Raw genomic sequence first — 27452 nt, 5'->3', positions numbered from 1 at the left:
GCTCAGCGCACTTCCTGAAACTTAAACAGATCATCATTAGCGTTGTAGAGGCACTCTTCACAATTACAACACACATTACTGTTCTTCCCTCAGTGGGAAGTTCTATAATCACAATAAAATAAATCATAAATAACAACAAGCTGCACCTTCTGATTATTATGTGACACAAGACTTTTTCTGTGGAATCACTGAAGAGTGATGTACTGTGAATTGTACTGAATCACTGAAACATACTGAAGAGTGATGCATGATACTGAAAGTGATGAAGAAAGTAAAAAAGAGTCCATTAAGCTTGAGTTTGAAAATAAATCTTCCCAGAAGGGGGTGCAGATTATATCTCTGTCTGAACCTCACAGCTATTACAGGTAGCATTTACTACACTGAAAAATACATAAAAGCTTTATTGCACATGGTTTATATACAAACTGAAGATACAGAAGGTTCAGTGATATCACATTGTTAGACATGTCCAGTGTATTTTACAGCCAAATTCAATGACGAGGTTTTGCGTACCATGCACTGTGTTTCCAGGTATGCCAAAACCAAAACTTGCTGATAGCTTGGGAGAAGAACTGAAAGTGGACTGTTTGCTCGATATAAAAACTCCTGATGCACCTTTTCAGGACACTCACTCAAAGTCCCACTGAGCTGAAGCCACCATAGGAGAGAAAACAGGTAAGAATCAACAGTTTTTATTCAGCACCAGTAATCCAATTCAAAAGAAATTACAGAATGTGGTGTGAGATCACCCGGGATGGTAATGTATGCCAGGACATCACAGGGCACCATGTGCACTCATTCACACACTCATTCACATACCGACAAGTTACCTGAACCTATCCACCTACTGGCATGTTTTTAGGAAGTGGGATGAAAGCAGAGGAAAACTCACCCAGACATCAGAAAGACATGCAGAAACTCTGCTATGATTCTTTGTGATTAAATTTAAATAATTATTGTTAGTTTTGTGAATTCTCTTGTTGGCCCAATGACACTTGAGTTTCAGTTTTCTGCTTTGTAGGACCATCAACATGACCAGTAAGGGCAAACAGTGGGTTCTCCTGGCAGCAGGTTCAAACGGTTGGGAAGACTATGATGTTCAGGTGTGAATATTAAATGCAGTGACTTAAATTTAGTGTTAACTTCAGATGTTGTACATAATATGTTCTAGGATACTTTTGAAAAATTGCTTTTATGCTTAAAGCTCGGTTAAATGATTTCTTTTCAAGGACCTTTTCTGTTACAGGCCAACGTGTGTCACGCTTACCAGATCATACACCAGAATGGTGTTCCAGACGAGCAGATTGTGGTGATGATGTATGATGATATCGCTTATGATCAGCAGTGAGTATGGTGCTCTGTAGGAGAAGTGGGCCGTGACAAAGTGAGAAAATAATCTGATTAGACAACATGAGAATTAAAAAATACATTTCACTGTGGAGAAGTAAAATATGTTTATGCTTTCTGCAAAAGAATAATTTACTTGAATGTTCCTCACATCAGCCCAGACCAAACGGGGCCACACCTGATCCACTGGAGCCCCACAACCCTGAGAAATAGGACTCTTGTGCACCCAAATTTAAAAGATATTAATTTCCAAACCAAAAGATCCAGATCCGGAAACATTTACAGGTGCATAGGGCTCGCCAAAATGCATCCAACGAACCCATCCTGGGTCCAATTGGACCATGTTTTGGTACTTTATTTGGCCAAAGTTCATGCATGTGCTCCTCCTTCTTGCTGAGTCCTTTCCAACAAGTTCCCACTCGAGCTTCTTGCCCTCTTGTGAACTGAGGAATAAAAGGACAAAAGGAGCATGTCCTGGTCCACCCTCTGGGGAAGCCTTATCCAACACACCGGACTTTTATTTTTAATCTTTATTATTTTAATCTGTTAAGCAACAGGACAGTGGATTAATGTGTGCATTTTTTTTAAATTATACATCCTGTAATTTAATTCCAGAGTGACATCACATAAACATCTCACAATGCAATGCACATCAGAATCAGAATTACTTTATTAATCCCCAGAGGGAAATTCAAATTTGCTACCAAGCTCCTGAATCAGAGAAGTAAACGTCTAAAAATAGAAGATAAAATTGTCTGAAAAATAAATAAAATAAAATAAATTTAAATAAGTTCAATAACTTCACGTAAAAGCAAAATGAAGTGATTCTATATACCGTACAATGATTCCTATATACATATATTGCACCTGAGTTAAGGATACAGTATACATGGTAAGACAGTGTCCCAAAGTTATACAGTGGCATTGTACAGCTTGACTGCAGCAGGTACAGTAGGAATGATTTCCTGTGTCTCTCAGTTGTGCAGCGTGGAAGAATCAGCCGTTTACTGAACACGCTCCTGTAGCTGATCAGCTCTTCATGGAGAGGGTGGGAAGGACAGTCTAAGGGTGTTTTTATTTTGGACAGTGCCCTCTTCTCCAACACCACCTTCAGAGAGTCCAGTTCCTCTCCTACAACATGGCCGGCCTTCCTGATGATCTTATTGAGTCTGTTAGTGTCCTTCACCCTTAGCCCACTGCCCCAGCAGACGACAGCCTACAGGATGGTACTGGCCACCTCAGACTCATAGAAGATCCGCAACACCGTTCGGCAGATGTTGAAGGACCTCAGCCGTCTCAGAAAATAAAGACAGCTCTGGCCCTTTTTGTATACCGTGTCCACGTTTTTGGATCAGTCCAGTTTATTATCCAAGTACACCCCCAGGTACTTATATTCCTCCACCATGTCCACACTGACCCCTTGGATGTTAATAGGGTTCACTGGAGCCCTGATTCTCTTCAGATCAACCACCCGTTCTTTCATCTTTGTCATGTTGAGCTGTAGGTGGTTCTTCCTGCTCCATGTGACACAGTTGGCCTCCACCATCCTGTACTCACTTTCATCACCACCAGTAATATGTCCAGCCATCATCAGAAAATTTCTGGAGGTGGCAGGTCTCTGTGCAGTAGTTGAAATCAGTGGTACTCCTATCGGTCGTACAGCACCCTCCCCTTTATCCAGAGGGATGAGTCGACTTGCCACTAAGGGCTCTATTGTCACAGGATCGATATATTTAGTGCATAGAGTCTTAATCATTGTAGCGATCGCCTCACATAACTTCGTCGATGATTGTTTGAACGATTTGCAAGTGAGCATTCGTCTGAATCCATTTGCATCCACACCACAAGGACCCCCTGAACCCTTTGTTCTTAGCGCTGCTTGTCTGACCATTTCGCCGTTAATTCCTGAGTACAATGATTCAGGAAGCTCATCATCAATCGGCCCAAACAGGAGTGAGCCCAATTTAGCTGGTTGAGGACTAGGGTGTTTTGTCTGTAATTGTGCCATTACTTCATCAGTCAGCGGTAGTACACCACCACTGCTACTTCCGCTCAAGAAGTGCAGTGCTGAGTTGATTTGACCCTTGAGCACGAGTTTGGCGAACACTTTAGATTTATCAGGAGGATCTGAGGATTTTAGCTTTCCTATTCGACCTTGAATAATTCGACCTTCTCGCACCAATTTGTTAATTTCACCGTCCTTCCACTGCATGAGACGCTTTGACAACAGATCTTGATGTTCTTTGGCTTTCGATTTAGGGCTAGGCTTTTGAAGGCCTACAGAAAGGAGTACAAATGCAGCTTTTAACGAGATATGCTGACAATCAGAACCATTATTCCAGTCATTAATATGCGACGTAATTTGATCTATAAAGTCTCTCCTTATTCTACCGTAGGGGACAAGAAACACATTTTTCCTCCAGGTCGCAATTTCATTATAAGCATCAGATATGACTGAGGTTTGTAAAACAATCTCGCTTCCATTACTCCGTTTCCCCCATCTGATTGTTGTTGGTTTATAGGTGCCAATGAATTCAGGAATGCAGCCATATGCTGGACAATTATCCTCGCTTTGCTGTATTGTCTGACTCGTTGTATCGTCTGTTCGGGACTATCTCCTGGGATTTGCTGCACAGCAACGATCGTGTGCAAATCTTGAATACTTGTAATTGATGAATTAGCATGACGCGATTCCATCAACTCAAAATCAGTATTTGAACTTTGATTTTCAAGCTCGGATTCTTGCGTTTCCGAGAATAAATTCTGTTCCCGCGACTCCCTGTCATCTGTTCTTCCCATGCTATTATTAATTGTGACTGTAGCATCTTCCAGTGTCTCTTCCAAATGAGTGGCTTGATCTCTAAGGTTTTGAGCCGTGAGATCTAGATCCGCGTAATCGGTTTCATCAAACAACTCCTTCATGATTCATGGTCTATTGTTCTTCCCTCTCTGGTAGGACAGTTCACAAATTGGATGAAAGTGGAAAGTGTTTTGTCCAAATTAACATGATTAAAGTTACCTGAGATAGCAATGAATGCACTCGGATGTTGAGTCTGTAGCCGGGCTATTGCAGAGTGAACAGTGTCACAAGCAGTGTTCGGGTTTGCAGAGGGGGGAACATAGGCAAGGCAAGGCAAGTTTATTTATATAGCACATTTCATACACAGTGGCAGTTCAATGTGCTTTACAGAAGTAAAAGCAGACCAGTAAACAATAGAAAATAAAATTACATAAAATAATTGGGGAAGAAAAATAATAAGAATTAAACAATAGTAGAAATAAAATAATAAAATGAAATAAAGTTCAAAAAAGGAATCAGCCTCGAGATTAATTATTATGGGTTTAACTCATAAAGCGCGCTCTTCCCGTGGCTCTTCCACGAGGATCACCAAAAATCGTCCCGCAGACAAAATCTACGAGGATCACCAAATAAAATCGTCCCGCAGACAAAATCTACGAGGATCACATAAAGCGCGCTCTTCCCGTGGCTCTTCCACAAGGATCACCAAAAATCGTCCCGCAGACACAATCTACGAGGATCACAGTAACAAAGAATTACAGTAAAAGTAAAATCATTAAAATCCAAGATTAAAAAGAAATTAAAATAAAGAAAGTAAAATCATTAAAATCAAAATTAAAAGAAATTATGTTAAAGGAAATTAATTACTTAGGTAAAAATTAATCAAGTGAAAGCATCTGAAAACAGCTTTGTCTTGAGCCTGGATTTAAAACTAACAACAGTAGGAGCATTTTTGATCTCATCTGGAAGTTGGTTCCAAAGCTTAGCAGCATAGCAACTAAAGGCTGCTTCACCACACTTCGTTTTGACAGCTGGTATTACTAGCAAGTTTTTCTCTTGTGATCTTAGAGACCTAGTTGGTGCATATAATTGAAACATATCCAGTAGGTAGCTGGGTCCCATCCCATTTAATGTTTTAAATAGAAGAAGTAGTGCTTTAAAGTCAATTCTGTAGCTCACTGGGAGCCAGTGCAGAGACCTTAGGATTGGAGTGATACGGACGACCCTTTTTGTTCTTATAAGAACCCTTGCTGCTGCATTTTGGATTAGTTGAAGCTCTTTGATGGTCTTTTTTGGAAGACCTGTGAAAAGGCTATTGCAGTAATCAACCCTACTGGAGATGAAAGCATGAATAAGTTTTCTAGATCATGTTTTGACATGAGACCCCTGAGTTTAGAAATGTTTTTTAGGTGATAGAATGCAGACTTTTTTACCACTTTCATATGACTGTTGAAGTTAAGTTCGGTGTCAATAAGGACACCAAGGTTTTTGACAGTATCCTTTGCTTTAAGCCCCTTAGTTTCAAGAACAGTGGCAATCCTAAGCCTTTCCTCCTTTTTGCCAAATATAATTGCTTCAGTTTTATCTGCGTTCAGCTGAAGAAAATTGTGAGACATCCATTTGTTAATTTGGTCAATGCATCTATGAAGAGACTCAAGAGGGGCATAGTCATTAGGTGACATAGCTAAGTAAAGCTGAGTGTCATCTGCATAGCTATGGAAGTTTATTGAGTTATTCTTAATAATTTGTCCAAGTGGGAGCATATAAAGGTTGAATAGTAATGGTCCCAGGATTGAGCCCTGGGGAACCCCACAGTTCAAGGACACGGGTGATGAACTGTGGCCTCCAACATAAACAGCCACATGATAACATTAGAAAACTCCCTGGGCAGATAATATGGATGAAGTCCGACAGCACACAGTTCAACATCCGGGCTGCAGATGCGCTCCTTCAGGGTGATGTGAGCTGGGTTACACCACCGGTTGTTCAAAAGAGTGGCAAGCCCTCCCCCTTTGTGCTTACTTAGCCTGGACCCGCCCATCCTAAGTGTGACGCAACACGGGGGGCTGTTGCGAACTTAGTCTGGCAAGGCAAGCTATCTCCAGCTCTTCCAAGCTCCCGAAAAATCGGGAGCCAATCAAATTTGAGCATCTCCAACAGCCCTGGGTAGAGGCGTGTTCAAGGCAGTGACGTAGTAGAACTGCGACCGGAAGCCATAGATTGTTTACAGAATCTATGCCGGAAGCACTTCATTCACTAGAAACATTATGAACATGGAGCAGCGGCAAGCCTTTGACACAGCAGTAGATGCTGTATTGAAAGCATTCAACGGGAAGTTCTCATTGAAAACGGAGCAAAGAGCAGAGCTTTGAAGTTGCATTATCCAGACTAGTGTTTACTGCTCCTGGTGCAGTTTCTGTCTGCACACACCGTGTGGAAGCCCTTGATTTTAGCGTTGTCATCAGGAACACCCTGGTGCAGCTATGTCTCCAGGAAGCACATTAAACTACACTCCCGATACTCTGTCTGACTCTGGGCCAGTGCTGTCAGCTCATCCACTTTATTCCCGAGGGACCTCACGTTCCCCATGATGTTAGAGGGGAGACACAGCTTTTAAGATTTTTCAATAAGCTTCCGTTGTCTCAAAGCCATCCTCTTCCTCCTTAGCTTCTTATTTCCTCTGCATCCTCTGTGTAAGACAAGTAGGAAAAATAGAGGAAAAGGATCCTGAGCGTTCGTCGCAGGCTGCACGCGAGCTGCCGCATGCGCACTAAATTAATACATTACAGTATTATACAAGAATGTTACAGTATTTTACTCATTTTCCAGGGTAGAGGTTTAAATAAATATAACAAACTGAGATGTGCAACAAAATTATTACAATTCATTTATCCTCAGTTCTTTATATTCATAAATACTGTAGCTTATGAATATTATAATTATATGATGAATAAATATTAATGAAAGATACTTATGTTACTTGTCTGTCATATTTTTGTTCAGAAATCCCTTTCCTGGAAACATCATCAATGTACCAAATGGTCCAAATGTTTACCCTGGGGTTCTAAAGGACTACACTGGAACAGTAATGTGTTCTGTTACATGGAATAAATAAATATTCTGATTAGTTATTTTTGTTAAGATTAATTAATTGTTTTAAATAACTGTTCATTATCAGGATGTATCAGCTGAAAACTTTCTGGCTGTACTGCGTGGAGATTCAGCTGCTGTCAAGAAAACAGGACCAAAAAAAATAATACAAAGGTAGAAACCATCTCTTTTAGCTTTATTCACCAAATTCCACATCTAATTCAGATGATCTTTGACAACATACGGTACTTTACTAAACTTCCTTAAAGCACTGCTGAATGAATCCTGGATTCTGGTCAGAAGGTGTTGATTAATTTCTAGAACAGCAGCTCAGACAGTCCTTGGCAAGTTCAGTCTCGAGAGACCATTTGATTTCTGCAGGTTGAGCCACACTTTTGCTGTTACTGTTAAGTCCTGCACGAGTATCACATACTCTTCCAGATGCATCACAAGTGTAAGGAGCTGTTGTAGCCTAATTTGTGGGCTGGTGGGTAGGCTGCGGTTGAGTGTGCCACTTTGACTGTTTTTCTTTTGCTGTCCAGGTCTGCACATTCTCAAAGGTAGCAAGATCAGCTTCACTGTTTGCTTCCAGGAGCCCCTCGAAGGGTCTATGTCTTGCTCGTAGAATGCTGATGACAGATGCATTATTGACCTTGATCTTTGTGTGTACAGTTAGCTTCCTCATATTCCAAACTCTTTGCATGAGTCTTGACATTGTGGTCATGGCCTTACTGATGTGTTTGTTCAACTCGGAGTCGAGAGAGAGGGAGTGGGAAATGGTTGAACCCAGGTAAACAAAGTCATTGACTCCTTCTAATGTTTGATCAGAAATCATTATGATGGATGGGTTCTCAATGTTCTGACCCATTACTTGTGTTTTCTTGAGATTGATGGTGAGACCAAAATCAGCTCAGACAGTAGCGCAGCTGCAAATCACAGGTTTATATTAATGCACTTGTTCTGCTCAAAGCAACCCACCTGGCACTAACAACCATGTCACGGTCAAACCATTCTGATGTTTGATGTTCATACTGTGGGTGGTCAAAGAGAGTAACTGGACTTGCTTGAAGATTCTTGAAGACGTTTCACCTCTCATCCGAAAGGCTTCTTCAGTTCTGTCTGACTAATAGTGAGTATCGGGTATTTATCCTCTCATGGATGAAAAGCAATCCTAAGGTGTCATTGAGTCATCCTGTTGGTGTGGGTCACTGGGGGCTGGGTGTGAACGGCCTCGAGAGTCGTTGGGGTGATCAATGGGTTGTTGGTTCTCTCTGTCCTCCTGTGAGTCACTGAAAACAGCTGGGTTTTGGTGTGCATTCAGTTGTCTGTGAAGTGTGCCAAGGACTGCATTGTAGGTGCCTGATAAATGTTGTCTTAGACCACCACCTCTGTTCAGTGATGGCCGTTCCAGGATGATAAAAATGGCTTCTTTAACTCCTCGCTCATACCAACGATCCTCTCTGGCTAAAATGCGTACGTTGCAATCCAGAACGTTGCTTTCTCAATGTTGTACAATGGCGGACTGCCCCACTTCACTCCATAGAGTTGTTATTGCACCTAGTGGTCAAAATGGGAACTGCAACAAGAGCTAATAGAGGCTCACTGATGCAGGAACCACTCTGCCCCATGCTGATAGGAGAATCAGAGGATAGGAGAGTTATTAACAGATATTTTTGATAACAAATAATCAAAATTAAATCTAAGAAAGTGCAGACAGTGTCGAAATGATGTACAGAACCTTTTCGATGATTAGATATTGTACAGATTGTGAGAGGGAAAGGGGGATTATTGAGTGACTAATATCCATACATCAGAAATAGGTGTGTGTGTGTGTGTGTGGGTGGGTGTGTACCACGGTGATCATTTCCCCACATACAGCCTGAAAAAGGAAGAAAAACACGTCACCTTTTTCTAATGCCCGAAATTTAGGGCTAGTTTAAAGGAACAGTCCACCATATTTCCATAATGAAATATGCTCTTATCTGAATTGAGACGAGCTGCTCCGTACCTATCCGAGCTTTGCACGACCTCCCAGTCAGTCAGACGCGCTGTCACTCCTGTTAGCAATGTAGCTAGGCTCAGTATGGCCAATGGTATTTTTTGGGGCTGTAGTTAGATGCGACCAAACTCTTCCATGTTTTTCCTGTTTACATAGGTTTATATGACCAGTGATATGAAACAAGTTCAGTTACACAAATTGAAACGTAGCGATTTTCTATGCTATGGAAAGTCCGCACTATAATGACAGGCGTATTAACACCTTCTGTGTGCTTCGGCAGCGCATTGATATCTGAGCTCCGTATCAATGCGCTGCCGAAGCGCGCAGAAGGTGTTAATACGCCTGTCATTATAGTGCGGACTTTCCATAGCATAGAAAATCGCTACGTTTCAATTTGTGTAACTGAACTTGTTTCATATCACTGGTCATATAAACCTATGTAAACAGGAAAAACATGGAAGAGTTTGGTCGCATCTAACTACAGCCCCAAAAAATACCATTGGCCATACTGAGCCTAGCTACATTGCTAACAGGAGTGACAGCGCATCTGACTGCGTCTGACTGACTGGGAGGTTGCGCAAAGCTCGGATAGGTACGGAGCAGCTCGTCTCAATTCAGATAAGAGCATATTTCATTATGGAAATACGGTGGGCTGTTCCTTTAAGATCTTTCATGGGGATTTTGAGATGCAGTTGGGCTGAATAGTTTTGATGAAACCTGGCAACTCTTTTAACCTGGTTTACTCAAAGGTTCACTCACGCAAGTCAAGTGTGATATCCTCTCCGTTTTATTTCATTTGAGGCTGTATAGATATTAATATCATCTTGCAACACAAAAACATGAGCACAAGCTGCTGCTGTGCATCTGTTCGATTGGTTCATCTCCTGTTTTTTATTGGGGGGGGTGTGGGGGAGAAGATTCTTCTTTTTGTCTATTTTTGAGTGATAAGACACTGCCATGTTCTCTGACATTAAAATGTGGAGCTCGTACACAAAACATGTGAAGGTTGGCAGGTTTGTGATTTTGTTTGCATCATTAGTTGTCATGGGAACAATGCAGTTAGGAATCTATAAAATAAAGACCACATTTTGATAACATTTATGACAACATATTTTAATATTTATTCTTTTTCAGTGGTGAAAATGATACCATCTTCATCTACTTATCAGACCATGGAAATAAAGGAATTTTTCACTTTCCTAACTCCACAGTAAGTTTAGTGAATTTTCCTCCTCCTTCTAGGTCGTATTCAGATCTCTTACATAGTGCTGGTTATGCAAGCAACAGAGGGATGTAAAAGCAGAAAAAGAGTTGATTAAGAGCACACAGGCAAACAAACCCAAATCATGAAGTAGAAACAAAAAGCAGAATCAAAAGCAGGAAATGGTGAGGCGCGGCACAAACAGAAGGTCAAAGGCAGAGTCAAAGGACAAAGCCCAAAGATACAAAACAAAGTCAAAACCAGAATCCAACTGTCAATTTAGAGCCAACAATTAACCTAACCTGCATGCCTTTGGACTGTGGGGGAAACCAGAGCACACCCACACAGACACGGGGAGAACATGCAAACTCCACACAGAAAGGCCCCATCGGCCACTGGACTTGAACCCAGAACCTTCTTGCTGTGAGGTTCTCCTACACCACCATGCCGCCCAAAACCAGAATCTCAATATGGAAACTAGCCAGGCTTGGTAAAGTCAAACAGGACACACTGAGCATTACATTGCAAAGACTAGGTGCAGTGAGAGTCCTTAAATAAGTGCAATAGTGATTGAGTCTAGGTGCAATTAGTAAACATGGTGATGTGCAGGAGAGGTGCTGTAGTCCATAGTGGCCATGTTTGAAGGCCGCTGTAAATGCTGGGAAGTGGAGTCTTGAACAGTCATTGGTGCAGATGTGACACATCATTATAGGGTGTTGTACAGTTGAAACATCAGCTTGAGTTGTTTTGATTTCATTGAAACTGAATATTAGTAAGAACTCATTTCCATCAGAGCATCAGATCCATCTACTACTGAGGTCATGAAACATTTAATTTTTCATCATCTCTAGCCACTTTATCCTGTTCTACAGGGTCGCAGGCAAGCTGGAGCCTATCCCAGCTAACTATGGGCGAAAGGCAGGGTACACCCTGGACAAGTCACCGGGTCATCACAGGGCTGACACATAGACACAGACAACCATTCACACTCACATTCACACCTACGGTCAATTTAGAGTCACCAGTTAACCTAACCTGCATGTCTTTGGACTGTGGGGGAAACCGGAGCACCCGGAGGAAACCCACGCGGACACAGGGAGAACATGCAAACTCCGCACAGAAAGGCCGGCCATGGGGCTCGAACCCGGACCTTCTTGCTGTGAGGCGACAGCACTAACCACTACACCACCGTGCTGCCGTCATGAAACATAATGATCTTTTTTCTCCTGTTACAGCTTTATGCCCATGACCTCATTCAGACAGTGAAGGCAATGTCACAGAGTCACAAATTTTCAAAGGTAAGTACTTTAACCCTTAACTTACATTTCAGAAAATCTCTGTAACCCAGGGCTCTCAGAGGCAGAGCAAGAATCCATATAGAAAAAGTTTATGAGCAGGGAAATCAAGGTCAAGAGAGTCAAGGTCCTTCACAAAACACTCTAATAGAACAACAATTTTTGGGGGGAAAAAAAAACATGTGGTCAAAAGGCAAACCAAGGTCACAAAATCAGATATCAGCGATCTCATCAAAATTAGAGCGCGAGACAAAGGCAAGGTCACAACACAAAGTCAGGGAGATACAATTGGCCACTGATTCCAGTGTTGACGTGATAAGGACCTGTTCTGCATGCACTTTTCTGACTCATCACTCTCATTTATAAACCATGAAAAGACCCTAAAATAATAACCCTAAAACATTAAACCATTTATATTTTTGTATGTGTATTTACATTTGTTCTTGTGTGTGTGTGTGTTTACTGATCTTTTGTACAACCTGGTCAATGTTTGTAGATGATCATTTATTTGGAAGCATGTTGTTCTGGATCAATGCTGGATCATCTGTCTGAGAGCAACGGTTAGTACCATATCTACTGATGGAAAATTCACAGTTCTGATATGTTTAGGTACATTCTGCTCATGTTTCTGAAAGACTGTTAACCTTGAATTTCAGTGTATGCAGTTTCTTCATGCAAGCCTGATGAATATACCTATGCTTGTTTCTTCAACAAGGAAAGAAATACCTTTCTTTCTGATATGTTCACCTTTAACTGGCTACAGCACATGGAGACGGTAAGAGTTTTTGGGTTATTTTGAGGAATTAATTCTTTAATAAAGTATTTTTACACATAAAACTTCTGTTTTATTTCTTGCATAATTGTAATGTAGTGGCCGACGAAGGCCTTTCTGTGCGGAGTTTGCATGTTCTCCCCGTGTCCGTGCGGGTTTCCTCCGGGTGCTCCGGTTTCCCCCACAGTCCAAAGACATGCAGGTTAGGTTAACTGGTGACTCTAAATTGGCCGTAGGTGTGAATGTGAGTGTGAATGGTTGTCTGTGTCTATGTGTCAGCCCTGTGATGACCTGGCGACTTGTCCAGGGTGTACCCCACCTTTGGCCCGTAGTCAGCTGGGATAGGCTCCAGCTTGCCTGCGACCCTGTAGAAGGATAATGAGATAATTGTAATGTATATGAATTGGACATCGTTCATTTTTTCTGTTCTTCTTCACTTCACTCTAAAGGTAAAACTTACCATGACTTCATTTGGAGAGCAGTTTTCCTACCTGGAGAAACATGTGAGTAAGGATGCGAGGAAGGCAGGAGTGACTGAGACACCATGTCACTATGGGGACAAGGTATGTATGTCATGTAATGGAGGTGAATGCAAGTGTAGGTTTAGAGTGTTTATTAAAAGGGCATACAAACAGGTTCAAATTGGGAGGCAGAAACAGGCAAAGGTCAGGTGATCTACAAACAGCTGTCACAACCTGGCTCACAAGGCCATGACAAAGATACACTGTTTTGTAGCATTAAATAAAGTAAATAATTCACATTAGCAGAATCTCACATTAGCGGTTCAGTAACTCTTGGCACCAAACGGGCATCGTATAGCTTGAGCAAGTTCACATGATACAATTGAGTGTCTTTTTGGTAGTCAGGAGTTGCAATGATATAATTTTGCTCAGAGACTTTCTTTAACCCCTTCAATGCACTTGGATGAATCACGTATGTCATGAAATCTTTTACCACTGTGCCTAATGATGTACGCTACTTGTCATCAACACCTCCTTTTATGTACCTTACAGGGAACATTATTTTAAATTCACAGTGGCACATTACTGTGAGTTGGCATAGTGGTTAGTGTGTCTGCCTTTAAATCAGGAGCTTATGAGTTCTATTCATGGTTGGGTCATATGAAAGACTGTTGTAAAAATGTTGCCCAGTTATTTTGAATACATGGACCCTTGGTGTACATTGTGTTTTCAAGTAGTAGTAATTCATGTTTATGGACAGGTTCTCATTGACAAGACCTGTTGTCTTGGGGTTTTTGAAGTTGTTTTTGATTACTAAAGTTATTTTTACTCTACAACAGTGTTTTTTTGTGATTTTTCTATACAAATATTAAAAATATAAAGTTCTGTACAAGTTAGAGAAAGATTATCAAAATATCCCAATTTTGACCTATTTTTGTCCTATATGCCCAGCACATTACAATTAATTATGGGTGGCAGCCAAGGGGTTAAAATAGAGTATGGACCCATGAATTTTGCCTGGAATAGAGAACTCGCAATAGGGAGGAGAGCCAGGACCTGATCCCCAGGGCTAAACTCATGCCTTTCTTCTCTACAATCATAACATTTTTTTCATTTTGGCCTGAGTGGTTGCCAACTTGTCTTGCGCCCACTCACCTGCTGTTTAAAACCATTGACTAAAATCATTTACATAGTCTAAAAGGTTTACAGGTGAGTTAGCTTCCTTCCAATCTGTTTGTAAAACCGCCAGTGGACCCTTCACAGTATGGCCAAACACAAGATCATTTGGGCTAAACCCCATGCTCTCTTGTACTCCCTCTCTGGCAGACAGTAGAACCTATGGCAAACCCTCTTCCCAGTCCCAGTCTGACTCCATACAATAAGCACACAAAAAAGATTTTAGAGTCTGATGAAATCTCTCTAATTTTGTGTGTGGTATGCAGACACACAATGATGTTTGATATGTAGTTCTTTTAAAACCTGTGAAAACAAGCAAGATGTAAAGTTCAAGCCTTGATCACTCTGTATGATGGAAGGGATGCCAAAAAAAAAATGAGTCGGCGCTCTCACCACTGTTTTGGTGGTTACAGTACGGAGTGGACAAGCTGCAGGATACCTTGTGCTCTGAAACATAACGGTTAACAAATACTTGCTGCCAGCCTCAGAGTAAGGTAGAGGACCCACACAATCTATTGGTCAAAGGACTTACTGACTGTCAGAATTGGTACCAGAGGAACAGGCTTATTGGACTGGTTTGGCTTTACTGTAAGTTGACAGGTATAACATGTTCTAATATAGGCAGCAACATCACGCTTTAGCCAAGGCCAAAAGATATACCACAATATGCGGTCATATGTTTTTCACACTCCAAGATGACCATCTCCAGACGCTCCGACCAAGCTCAATGAAAAGAGGGAGCTCTCCCTACACTCACCCCAGAAAATAGGGAGAATTTTTTAAACCTTGAATGACGTACACAAAGCTACAGGAAGATGCTAAATTATACACATACCAGTACAAATGATTTAAAATGTACAAACAAACAAGATTTCTGTATCAAAATCACATCTATTTATTCAAATTTTGTTATCTGTCAGCTGGGTGAAGTACAATCATATTAAGGAGGAAGTAATAAAATCTTGAAAAAAATTTAATTATAAATAAAAAATTCCAAAACAAAACCATTTATCTTTTTGAAATTTAGAACTATGATAAAAATAATATCAAGAATCAAATTTATCACAACATTAGGAGATAAATAAAACAATGTGGATGGATCACTGTAATAGGATAATTAAGTTTAGTCATTGCAATTACTGTCCTTTTTTCAATCGCAGAGTTTCAGTATCACAGTCTATTTATTCAGGAACTCTCTTCTCCATAAACACAGTATTATACTGGACTGTTGCCTTCTTAGCCAAAGAGATCAAGGAGGTACTTGGTTTGGTCTCATAGCATGTGTTATCTGTGTTTATTTTACAGCACTGTCTTTGTGTTTTTGTTGATCGGAATGTTTTCGAAGATACTTTTTACCTCCATAGGCTACCGAGAAAGTCTCAAAACAGTAAACACACTTGGCGAACGTCAGTCCTTTCTTGCTCTTTCTGACCCATGGATACTCCGTTTTCCAACTCCACTGATACTTCGAGAAGTACTTTGTTGACTTCTTAGGCAGTTGAGAGCCATCAGGTTCTGTATTTTGTCGTTTTGGCATCCTTAATGTACTCCTTTTCATTGGTCAATGCAAAAAATGCTGCCGACCGCAGAAAACTGAAAGTACACAGATTTACTTCTGGCGGAAGGTGGGAACTAGACTAGGTGAGGTGACATGGCGAAAATAGTAACCAACAATTGAGTGGTGCTGCAATCACCTTCCACAGAAAAAAACTGCATAAAAATAATTTTTGACTTTAGTCAATAGAATGTCGGGAGGATTTTTTTCACATGTCAGGAGATCGGGAGATTTTTTAGAAAAGTGCCAAATGATGGGAGATCTCCCAATTTATTGGGAGACTTGGAGCCTCAGCATCTCTATCATGAGACAACTTCAAGACCATATCATGGAATTTGGTTAGAACTACCACATGAACAGTTGAGTCAGCCACAGAACTGTCACCACACAGCACCCATTTGCTCAACAGCAGCTCACCTTGAAGAAACTAACCCTGATCAGCACTTTTCATGTCATCCTTTGATGGACAAGGTTAAACAGCTCCAAGAAGCATGGGTCAGCACATTGCTCATCCACCAACTCACAACAGTAGACAGATAGAGGGAAACCTGACAAAGGGAACCATATCCTTTATGTGTGGTCTTTGAGTTTGTTCTGACACCAATGAAAGCAAATTTGCCTCAGCATACGTAACTCTAGGCATTCATCACAGCACACACTGGAGACACCTTTGGAGATTGAGCTGCACATTCATCCAATCTCAACAAAAGTGGTGGGACAGTGGCTACAGAAGGTGTTAATACCTCCTCAGGCCATACTTTATTACCAGCAAGGTCATTACCTAGGATTAAAGAAGCACACACAACAGGCAGTGTGGGAAGCACATCTATGGCTTCAGGAAACACACCATTTTGTAGCATTAAATCAAGTAATGTATTAAACAACTCAAATTTAACCAAAGAAACAGCATAACAAAAATATACAGTAGGCCACAGCCTTCTAGACAGTAAACAACATCAGAGAGGAAAAAGCACAAAAGCAAGGGGAGAGAGCCACCAATTTTGAGACATGCAGTTTTTATAGCTAGCCAAACAGGTGAAACCAATTCCCAGACTGAAAGTGAGGGATTAAATATGGAATGGATCTAAGGAAAAACACTCCCTGAGAGAGAGAGAGAGAGAGAGAGAGAGAGAGAGACTATTAGTAAATAACCAAGGCATAAGATCCCCTGCCCAAAAGCTGGTAGACAAAACAGGCTGGCAGGAAGGGGCAGGGGTTATCATCCCCCCCCCCATAAAACATCTATGGCAACTTCAGGCTTAGAGTCACTTCTGGGAGCTCAACATCTGACTGGCACTGGCTCAAGAAAGGAATCATAACTGGCTGTACCAGCTCAGTTATTCTCTTCACCCTTGCCATGAAGATGGTGTTCAAAGCAGCTGAAATGGCATGCAGAGGCCCCTGTCCAAGTCCGATATCCAGCAGCCCTCCATCAGAGCCTATGTTGATGACCTGACAGTCACCACTACATCAGTTCCTGGCAGCAGATGCATCCTTCAGACACCCTCACTCAGATGTCCCAGCCAGGGCCCGGCTTGTGTCCCAGCAGCATTGACCCACATTTTGGACCTTTTTATCTAGATCCACCTAGAGGCCCTCTCTGCAGCCTCTATGGTGGATTTGATGGCTCTCATCTTTACAGCTCCCATGATGCCGAGCAAGGTGTAGGTCTTACATAGGGAGCGGGCAGCAAAAACTCTACATCCCACTTCTATGCACTCACAGTGAGCTTTCAAGCCACTCCTCCAGCACTTCTCCACCATCTTGTGGTACTTGAGCTGCTTCTGCTCATTGTCCTCTTCCATGCAGTCCTCCCATATCCCTTTTCCACCAAATCAATTCCAGGGCTGGTTCAGGGCCAGTGCTGGTGCTGGTTCACAACTCGTTCAACTTGCGAGCCAGCTGAGAACCAGTTTGCTTTTCCATAGCTCGGGGTGCTAAGGTGAGCCATGTCATTACATCGCTGTATACATCAGTTACGTCGCTGCGTTTGCATAAACCTTGGCGCGAACATCGTAGCAACAACAACACGGAGAAGAAGCAGCAGCAACAACAACAATAATTGATGACTTCACATTTGTACAGCTGCTGCTTCTCGTCACTTAAAAATGGCGACCTTTCGCGGTCTTGCTATTGTTGTCGGGCTTAACAACTCGGCCCCCCCGCGGACATAAGCGGTTCTTTCCTCTGGCCCAGCAAAGAGTTGGTGCTAGCCTGGAACCATTTTTTCTGGCCCCAGAGCCAGTTCTTTGTCAGTGGAAACAGAAAACCCGGTTCCAAACTAAGCACTGGCCCCGAACCAGCCCTGGAACTGCTTTGGTGGAAAAGGGGCACCAGAGGACTGTCCACTCAACTAAGAGGACCTGCTTTGAAGAAGTCGATGTTAACATCATGTCTGGTCTCAAGGAGGTTTGTGTCACATGGTTTGGGAACTTGAGCTGCCTGCCAAGATCAACTCACAGCTCACAGTCTGATGCCAGTGAAAGCAGACTGGTTGATGGTGTATGCTGTGATCATGGCTTATCTCCAGCTCTCACAAAGGAACCTTGCTGTGAGTGCATAGAAGTAGGATATAGAGGCTTTGCTGCCCGCTCCCTATGTAAGACCTACACCCTGCTCAGCATCACAGGAGCTGTAAAGATGAGAGCCATTAAATCCACCATAGAGGCTGCAGAGAGGGCCTCAAGGTGGCTCTAGATAAAAAGGTCCAAAACATGGGTCAATACTGCTGGAACACAAGCTGGGCCCTGGCTGGGCCATCTGAGTGAGGGTGTTTGATGGTGAAAGACCTGAAACACCCAATGATCTCAGAAAACATCACTGATGATGTGTCCCAGAGCATCTATGGATGGATCTATGGTATACACTGGAATGGACCTAAAGAAAAACACTCCCAAAGAGAGAGAGTGAGAGAGAGAGACAGAGAGAGACTATTAGTAAGTAAACAAGGCATAAGGTCAACAAAGCAGGCTTGCAAAAAGGGGCAGGCATTGTCACAAAGCATAAACTAGAACAGGCAAAAAGCAAAACAAGGTTACCAAAAACAAAGTAAAAAAAACCCAGAACAACTAACATGATTAACAAAAGGCTTGGTAATGACTGGTGTGGAACACAGAGCATATACTTAAACAAGAACAAAGAGAAACACAAGGGCATCAATAGAGAGACTAATTGCAGCATAAACAGAAACAATTGGTCACACAGAGAGAGCACATAGTGTGGTCTGGGGGTGGGGGGGATACATGACAGAACTTCCCTCCCTCTCCAAAGGTACTACTCCTGGAGAGTCTTCAAATACCCAAAAGGTAGTCCTGGACCTTTTTGTAAAATGTTCATCTGAGTTCATGGATTGTGAAGCAGGCATTATTCAAGGTATCTCCAACGTTCAACATTCTCTGGGAAGCTGGCCTGTAGAACAATGTTCTAAGCAGAGCAGACCTGCAGATCGATGTTCTCAAAAGAGATGAGAGACAGAGCAGCAACTTTCTTGCCAGAGTCTGATGGTAGGATGATTGCAGTGGTGGTGCACAGGGGTGGGATAACAACATCCTCAGAGTCACTGACAGGCAGGATGACATCTTCAGCAGAGCAAAGAGGCAGGATGATGCAAATTTCTGTGGGGCTGGAAGATAGAGTGACATTCTTGGCTGAACTGGCAGGTTGGACAATGTCCTCAGCTGAGAAGTGGGGCAGATTGGCAACTTCCACTGAGCAGAGAGGTGAGGTGATGACATCCTTACCAGAATCTAGTGGCAGAGCAGCAACTTCCTCACCAGAGTCTGGCTGTAGAGTGACAACGTCCTTTTCGGAATCTAGTGGCACAGTGACAATGTCCTTGCTGGAGTCAGGTGGCAGAGTTTGAGAGACTAGCCCATCAGCCATTGACATGGGCATGACATTGGAAACTAACCCGTCAGCTCTGAGTATAAACTTGGTGTTGAAAACTGCCCTGTTGGCCTCTAGATTAAGTTTGTCATTGCCATTGGCCTCTGGCATGATCTTTGTATTAGAAGCTGCCTTGTTTGTCTGTGGCATGGCCATGATGCTGGAGCCTGGTCTGTTGGTCTCTGGCATGGACATGGCACTGGATACTGCCCCATCAGTTTCTGGCATGGGCATGGTGCTTGAGACTGCCCCATTAGTCTCTGGCATGGGCCTTAACATGGGGGTTGGCCTGAGCATGGACATGGGCCTGAAGCTGAAGACTACTATGTCAATCTCTGGCATGGGTGTGGACTTGGGTATAGGCATGAGCATGGACATGGGCTCAGGCGGGGGCAGGAGCAGAGACACAACACTGGAGGCTACCTCATTGGTCTCCGGAATGGACATGTGCATGGGCATCATCAAGTCAAGTCAGTTTATATGTATCACACTTTTAACAGTTGATGTTGTCTCAAAGGAGCTTTACAGAAAAAAATAAAGACTTTGAACATATGAACTAATTATTTCATTTCTAATAAATTTATTTGTCCCTAATAAGCAAGCCTGAGTTGACGGTGGCAAAGAACAACTCCATTAGATGGCATGAGAAAGAAACGTTGAGAAGAAACAAACTCAAAATGGAACCCATATTCATTTGGGTGAAAAGTTTTAAGCTAAAGTTTATGCATCAGAAATCAGTTAAGGCTCTCAGTCAGTGCTGGGATTTAAACTCTCAAACTTCTAATTATTATTGCAGTCTTTACACACACTCCTGTGTAAACATATTCATCTCTCCCAGCTGAAATGCTTAAAGAAATTTACCAGGAGTGGGGTTTGAACCCACGAGGACATGCATCCATTGGGTCTTAAGTCCAACACCTTAACCACTCGGCCATCCTGGTCCCTGCTGGTGAGCTGTATTAGAGGTTGTCTCATTGACCACCAGGCGAAGCTAGGCACTTGGTTGACCTCCAGGAGGAGCATGGCACCAGAGGTAACCTTGTTGATCTCTGGTGGAAGCTCATCTCATCTCATCTCATCATCTCTAGCCGTTTTATCCTGTTCTACAGGGTCGCAGGCAAGCTGGAGTCTATCCCAGCTGACTACGGGCGAAAGGCAGGGTACACCCTGGACAAGTCACCAGGTCATCACAGGGCTGACACATAGACACAGACAACCATATCACACTCACTTTCACACCTACGGTCAATTTAGAGTCACCAGTTAACCTAACCTGCATGTCTTTGGACTGTGGGGGAAACCGGAGCACCCGGAGGAAACCCACGCGGACATGGGGAGAACATGCAAACTCCGCACAGAAAGGCCCTTGCTGTGAGGTGACAGCGCTAACCACTACACCACCGTGCCGCCCTCTGGTGGAAGCTCTTGATTGGAAGTGGCCCTGTCTGCCTATAGAGAGAGCTCTTTGGTGGAAGTCACCCCATTCGCCTCTGAAAAGGGTGCTTTGCTGGAGGTCAGCCTGTTGACTTCTGAACTGAGCTCTACAGTGGAGGCTGCCATGTTGGCCTCTAGAGGGAGCGCCTCAGTGAAGGTTGACCAGTCAGCCTCTGGAGGGAGTTCCTCAGTGGCATGCCTATGCAGGCTGCACCCCCCCCCCCCCCCAAAAAAAAAAGCCCTTGCCAAGAGTTCAGAACAGTCACTTCATCATGTCACTGAACCTTGTGGAGTCTCTGAGCAATGGGTGCTTGATGGTAATAAGATAGTTGGCCCAGCAATGAGCTGACCCAGTGATTCAGTATATCATAATATTCACCCACACACCCTCTCTTGAGGCTTGGGCTCCACCAGGCTCTTGTCAATAAACCAAGTTTGGAATAGGAACCCATGAGGAGGATATTCCATCATAGGGAGCTGGGATATTGTACTATTTTATTGGAGAAACCATGTCGAGTCATATGCCAGCATGGTGCAGTCAGTATGCACTTGGCTGCCCAGGAGAAATACATGACAATGTACAATAAAAATAAATGGAATATCTTAAAGGTTTCTGCACATCATTATTATATGCCAATTTTGGAATAAAGTGAACCATTCTGTGAATAAAAAAAATCCTTAATGATTTTGTTCTCTGGCATTGGCAAGTGTTGTATTATTTATGACAATTAAACGTTAATGACATTGTTTAAATGCTTAGATTGTTTCATGTAATGTCATAATTATTCTTCTTTAACTGACATTATTTAGCGCATGCTGAAGTTAATGTTGAGTGAATTTCTTGGAGAATCCTCCAAGCTTGTCAGCGAAGCCTACACATCCCAATCGCTGAACATTCAAGTATCCGATGTGGTCGACACTGCAGAAGTTCCACTGATAATCCAAGAAAACAGGATTAACAATGAAGAGGATCCAGAAAAAAGACAAGCCCTGGAAAGACAATATGAGGATCTTAAAAAAGTGAGTAAGCCACTTCTACTGCACCACATTATTTATACTCCTTATTTCCGAACAGATTCAGTACTCACACTCACTGTATCCATAGCCTGACTCTTATTCATCAACATAACCCTGTATTATAGGAGTAATAAACACTGCATGTAGCTGTTATAGTAAAATACTGAGTGAAGAGGTGGTGTGATGAAGCAGAGTTACTGTTACCACGAAAAAAGTTGATTATTTTCCTCTAACAGCATGTCCCCAAGAGTTTTATTCCTCTTCGACCACAGCAATCTGCAATGACTACATTTTTTTATTTTAAAAATTGACATAACATACTTTTTTTTAATCTGTTTGTAGCGCCCCCTTGCTCGCCTGGCAGTAATATGGGGTGCGCTCCCCAGGTTCTTTGACGTTAAGTCTAAAAGATTCACAATTCAACAGAAGTACAAAAATATGAACTATTTACTTATATACAAGAGTTTCAATGCAAATACAAAAGAATACATGTATAAAACAAAATACACACTTGTGAAACAATCGCTTTACACTTTTCAGTTCAACGTCCGTTGACATTCAAATACTCATTTCCCCGCTCAAACAAGCTATTGGAAAAAACTGACTTATTAGCTGGCAAGTATAATGTTAACTTAAAATGTACAGTTGCACTGAAAGGTACAGAAAATAATGTACTTACATTAAAGGAAATGAAATACAATAAATACTCGACCGTATGTTAGAGAGTTCTTAGGTGCAGGCCTGGTCGAATTGTCCCGATGGAAGCAGTGTCCGTGGGTTTGGAAGGTGATGTCTGTGCTGTGGAAGACGAGGATGAGGATGACGACGGCAATGGTGTTTTTTTTCCTCTTAGGCTCCGTTAGCAGTTCGTGCAGCAACGACAGAGCAGTAACCGTGCTGGCTACCATCTAAAGATGCTTCAGCTGGCTGACTGGCCAACAGTGTGCGTTGTAGAGTCTTAGCCAGTCTCCACAAGTCCTCAAAACTAACAATTTCTGCACTAACTCTTAAAAGTCACTTTCTCTATCTCTTAACCTTTTTTGTTACATAACCCGGCGTGCGGCCAAAGTTACACTTTCTCTTTCTCTTTTTAGCATAAACCTTTTTTCTCTTGCCACTTTCTCTGCCTCGTGTCGTTCTTCTCCCCTCTCTCTCCTTCCTCCTCCCTTGACCTGTCCTTCCTTCTCCAACACCTGATTGGCTCCTCTTTTTAACTTCCGATTGAATGTAAACATTTTTAACTTAGTTTTAGCATATATATTTTAAAATATATCATTAAAACATTTTAACATATGAACAACATGAATAAAAATAAACAAACAAAATAAACATATGCACATAGTCAAAACAAATAAATCCCACAGGGCTACATGTTTGTAGTTACATTTCATGTTGACATGCTTTTTAAGTCGAGATTATTTTTGCACAGCAAATTTTGTAAATGAATCTGAACAGCAACCGTCTTCGTCACAGTAGAATGTAACAAACTCAGCGGTGTTTATTATTGGGGGAAACAACGGTCAGGTGTCCCACATCAGCCATTACTCCTCTGGGTCAAGTTTAAACCACACCCATTATATGATAAACCCCACCCCCACATGTGACATGTTTAGTTTTTAATTCTGTAATAAAATTAGCCATGATGTCAAAATTGTTTTCATTTTGTCATGAATTACATATTATCATAGAACGTGAAAAGACCTTTGTATTTTAGAAACAGTTCCTCTCGATGTCTTTCTGTTTGAAATGTGTATATTATGGTCTTATTTGTAGAAGAGGAAGACAGTGGATGAAGCCCTGCAGAAGATTACTGAGTGCGTAAACACTTCACAAGCTCTGACTGAAAAACGTGAGGTGACTCGCACGTACGAACTCAAAGTCGTGGCTGAGCATTTTAGAAAAACGATCTTCAACTGGGAAGAGGAGCCGGTATGGATCTGTACTGTATGTGTGTGTTTGTTTTTTTTGACTAACATGACTTATGATCATTTCAGACAACAGGAACTAGAAAAACCACACTAACATTAACATTCCACTGCACAGTGTTCCCCTAACATCAACATTAATACATCATTAGTAACATTAACAAGCTAATTAACATCTTTATTTTGTGATTTTTCCAAAACAATGAACTGAATAATTAAAAAATAAACTCATCCAGTCTCGAACATTTATTTCATCACCAAATCAAAGAAACAGCATGAACTAACGGCTCAATTCATACGTTTTGGGTAAAATTAATAAATGAGGCTAGCTTTATTAACATGCTGTAATTTAATTTATGCTAAATGAAATAAAAATATATTAATACATGTGCTTTCACCAGTGCAGTGTTTAATCTGTTTAAATGGCCCCCTGGTGTGTCTCCTGCTCAGGTCTTTAGGCAGGTGGATAATTCTGTCACCTCAATAGGGGTGTTTCTGCATGTCTCAGATTTTGCTCATTATTTCCTCTGCCAAGTGTGTTGGAAAAGGATATGTTTTTGCCTCTGTTTGTTTGTTTGTTTGTTTGTTTGTTCCCAACATAACTCAAAAAGTGCTGAACAGATTTTGAGGAAATTTTGAGGAAAGATGAGCCATGGGCCAAGGAACATTAAAAAGCTGATTAGCTTTTAATGCAAATCCGGATTTGTATGTGGCTCAAGGATTTTTTTAGTCTGTTCCCAACGTAACGCAAAAAGTAGTGAACAGATTTTGAGGAAATTTTGAGGAAAGATGAGCCATGGGCCAAGGAACATTAAAAAGCTGATTAGCTTTTAATGCAAATCCGGATTTGTATGTGGCTCAAGGATTTTTTTAGTCTGTTCCCAACGTAACGCAAAAAGTAGTGAATGGATTTGGATGAAATTTGGTGGACAGCTTTAGTATTATCCTAGGTTCAAGTGATTTGATTTTGATGTTGATAATATGTGGCTTGATGGAGGTATGCACTCTACTGAGTGACCTTCTAAATGTTTGTTTGTTTTTTGTGACCTCAAACCAAAGTCTTTTTGACTGAATCCAACATCAAAATATAATATTTTTCCATTAAAAACATCTTTCTTTATCTGGGAAACCATGGTTAGGATTTCATATCCTAAACATATTCATGGGGCAGCAATGGCCTCAAAGTTAGAGAAGCAGCCTTGGGCCCAAAGGGTTGCTGGTCTGATTCTCTGGACCAGCAAGAAAAATCCATGGTTGAAGTGCCCTTGAGCAAGGCACCTAATGCTCAACTGTTCCCCAAGAGCTGTGTGTGTGTGTGCACGCGCACGCGCTCATTGTATGTCACTCTGGATAAGAGCATCTGCTAAATACCTGTAATGTAATATATCCTCAGAAATATTATCACCAGTCACATGAATTTGGTAAACATAAAAAACAAACTTGTTTGCTCTCTGTTTACATCCTCAGAAGGCCAGTTTTTGTTTTCTTACAAGGAACTCAGAATGGCAAAGTGTATAAATGTGAGTGATATTGTGTGGGAAGCCATGAGCTAATGGTTAGAGAAGCAGCTTTGGGGCCAAAAGGTCACTGGTTTGATTCCCTGGACCAGCAGGAATAGCTGAAGTGCTTGAGCTCTTGCATGTCGTTCTGGATAAGAGCATCTGCTAAATACCATTAATGTAACAATATTAGGGCTTACAGACCCCACTTTAATAGACACATATGCTAAAAGTCACAGTTTGTGCTTCAACTATAATATTTCATTGATTTTGAAAAAATAATGGAATTCAAGACATTGACAAAATTACAAGATGTGTTTAAAAATTTGTGCCCAGATGGTCATGAGTCACAAGATGAATCATGGAGAACTGAGTAAAACATGTTGAAAGTATCAACAGGTTCTGTTCCAAGTTGCAATGTCCTTTCATGTTGTCTTGATTTCACACTGAATGAGATCTCAGCCCATGTTTTGCCTTCCGTGGGCGTTGAATTTCCTTATAAACTACCAGTGACCATCATCAAACTTATGACGACACCACATGGCACATATCAGCAGTATTATTTCTAATTAATTTACTAATTTGACATCAGTGCTAATAAGTCAAAAGCCAATACAGACTCTTATGCAATAATGCGTTTTTTATTTTTATTTTTTTTATTTTTAAATAACTTGTTTCAGAGATTGAACTGTGTTCTTTGTAATTTAAATAAATGAAGGTTGCTGAGATTGAACACATTAATAAGTTTTTTATTTAATTTCTGTGGCACTTTATGAAGGTAAACATTGCCGATGTCCATTTTATGTGAAGAGAAACACAGTCGAATCCGCAGTCAAAAATACACAGCTACAGTCAGCTCTGAATGAGCATAAAACCATGGGAAAGCCATGTCTTAATGGTTCGAGAAACAGCTGTGGGCCCAAATGGTTGCCCGTTCAATTCCCTGGACCAGCAGGAATGGCTGATGTGCCCTTGAGCCTACTGGGTATGTTGTACGTTGCTCTGGATAAGAGCATCTGCTAAATGTATGTAATGTAATGAGCAGCTGGGAGCACAGCAATCATGCTTGAGAGAGTATTATCAGTGACAGGAACTGGTTGGCAGTCACTGCTTACACTTTAGGTTATGAATAGTTTATTGTCTGTAATGTTTGCACCTGCTGCACTCATGCACTTTATGTTGTTATATGAGACGTTGTTTCAAAGAAGAAGAAGAAGAAACCATTTTTTTGTCACACTCAAACCCAGTGAAATTCCTCCATCTGAAGCAGTGAACACACACACAGGTCCCCAGAGCAGTGGGCAGCTATACTACAGCACCCAGGGAGCAGTTGGGGGTTAGGGGCTTTGCTCAAGGGCACTTCAGCCATGATACAGAGGGAGGGGAAAGTGCTGTTCAGACATTAAACTCCCCTCACATTTTTCCTGCTGATTGATTCCGGGAATCAAACCAGCGACGCTTTGGGCCCAATGCTGCTTCTCTAACCTTCAGGCCATGGCTGTTTCATCTTAACTGTGTACTGTACCAACTGTATATGGTTGAAACAACAATTAAAAAAGTCTTGACCTTGAGAGTCCAAGAGTCAATCCGGTGTCAGTCCACCTCTGAGTGAACGATAGTGAGAAAGTGAATTGACTCAGCTGTATTGTTCTACAGTGTAGAAAATAGTCAAAATACAGAAAAAGCTATGAATGCGTAGGGGTGTACAAACTTTTGATGAGTACTTATTAACTTAATCTCTTTCTCTCTCTCTCTCTCTCTCTCTCTCTGTGCAGTTTGTTGTCACTCATTCACACCTGCAGGTTTTAGTGAATCTGTGTGAGTGTGGTTTGGAGGTTGAGAGGTACGTGCTGTGTTCCAGTCAATCTGGAATTAAACACATCCAGTCATTTCTAATTTCATTTCTAATTTCATTTCTAATTTCATTTCTAATTTCTTTGCCTCCATCAGCATCACCGAAGCCATCACTCATGTTAGCCAGGAGATAACATTCTGA

General features: G+C 41.7%; 2 protein-coding genes and 1 non-coding gene across 3 annotated transcripts in view; 1 reads left to right on the top strand and 2 right to left on the bottom strand.

Annotated features, from left to right (window-relative positions):
- The window catches only part of LOC132897904 (carbohydrate sulfotransferase 3-like), a 166384-nt gene that overhangs the window by 120404 nt on the left and 18528 nt on the right, over positions 1 to 27452 (bottom strand). The window lies entirely within an intron of this gene.
- LOC132897436 (legumain-like) lies at positions 1032 to 27452 on the top strand. Its single transcript, XM_060938710.1, has 13 exons — positions 1032 to 1103; positions 1247 to 1344; positions 7151 to 7232; positions 7326 to 7411; positions 10371 to 10446; positions 11673 to 11735; positions 12229 to 12292; positions 12389 to 12507; positions 12954 to 13067; positions 21826 to 22035; positions 23806 to 23961; positions 27232 to 27299; positions 27407 to 27452. The coding sequence occupies exons 1-13, from the start codon at positions 1032 to 1034 to the stop codon at positions 27450 to 27452; spliced, it is 1254 nt and encodes a 417-aa protein (XP_060794693.1).
- On the bottom strand, positions 20440 to 20522 carry trnal-uaa (transfer RNA leucine (anticodon UAA)). Its single transcript has one exon. It is a non-coding gene; the product is annotated as a tRNA-Leu (tRNA).

The sequence above is a fragment of the Neoarius graeffei genome, chromosome 14, assembly GCF_027579695.1.
Source record: "Neoarius graeffei isolate fNeoGra1 chromosome 14, fNeoGra1.pri, whole genome shotgun sequence".
NCBI lineage: Eukaryota > Metazoa > Chordata > Actinopteri > Siluriformes > Ariidae > Neoarius > Neoarius graeffei.
The sequence above is the reverse complement of the archived record's forward strand: the minus strand, read 5'-3'. Positions and strand labels throughout refer to the sequence as shown.

Bases quoted from the DNA above. Each gene is read 5' to 3' on its own strand.
- LOC132897436 (XM_060938710.1), top strand. From the start codon at position 1,032: ATGACCAGTAAGGGCAAACAGTGGGTTCTCCTGGCAGCAGGTTCAAAC. The intron at 10,447-11,672 runs GTAAGTTTAGTG...CTCCTGTTACAG, and splicing joins TTCACTTTCCTAACTCCACA to CTTTATGCCCATGACCTCAT. The intron at 11,736-12,228 runs GTAAGTACTTTA...CAATGTTTGTAG, and splicing joins AGAGTCACAAATTTTCAAAG to ATGATCATTTATTTGGAAGC.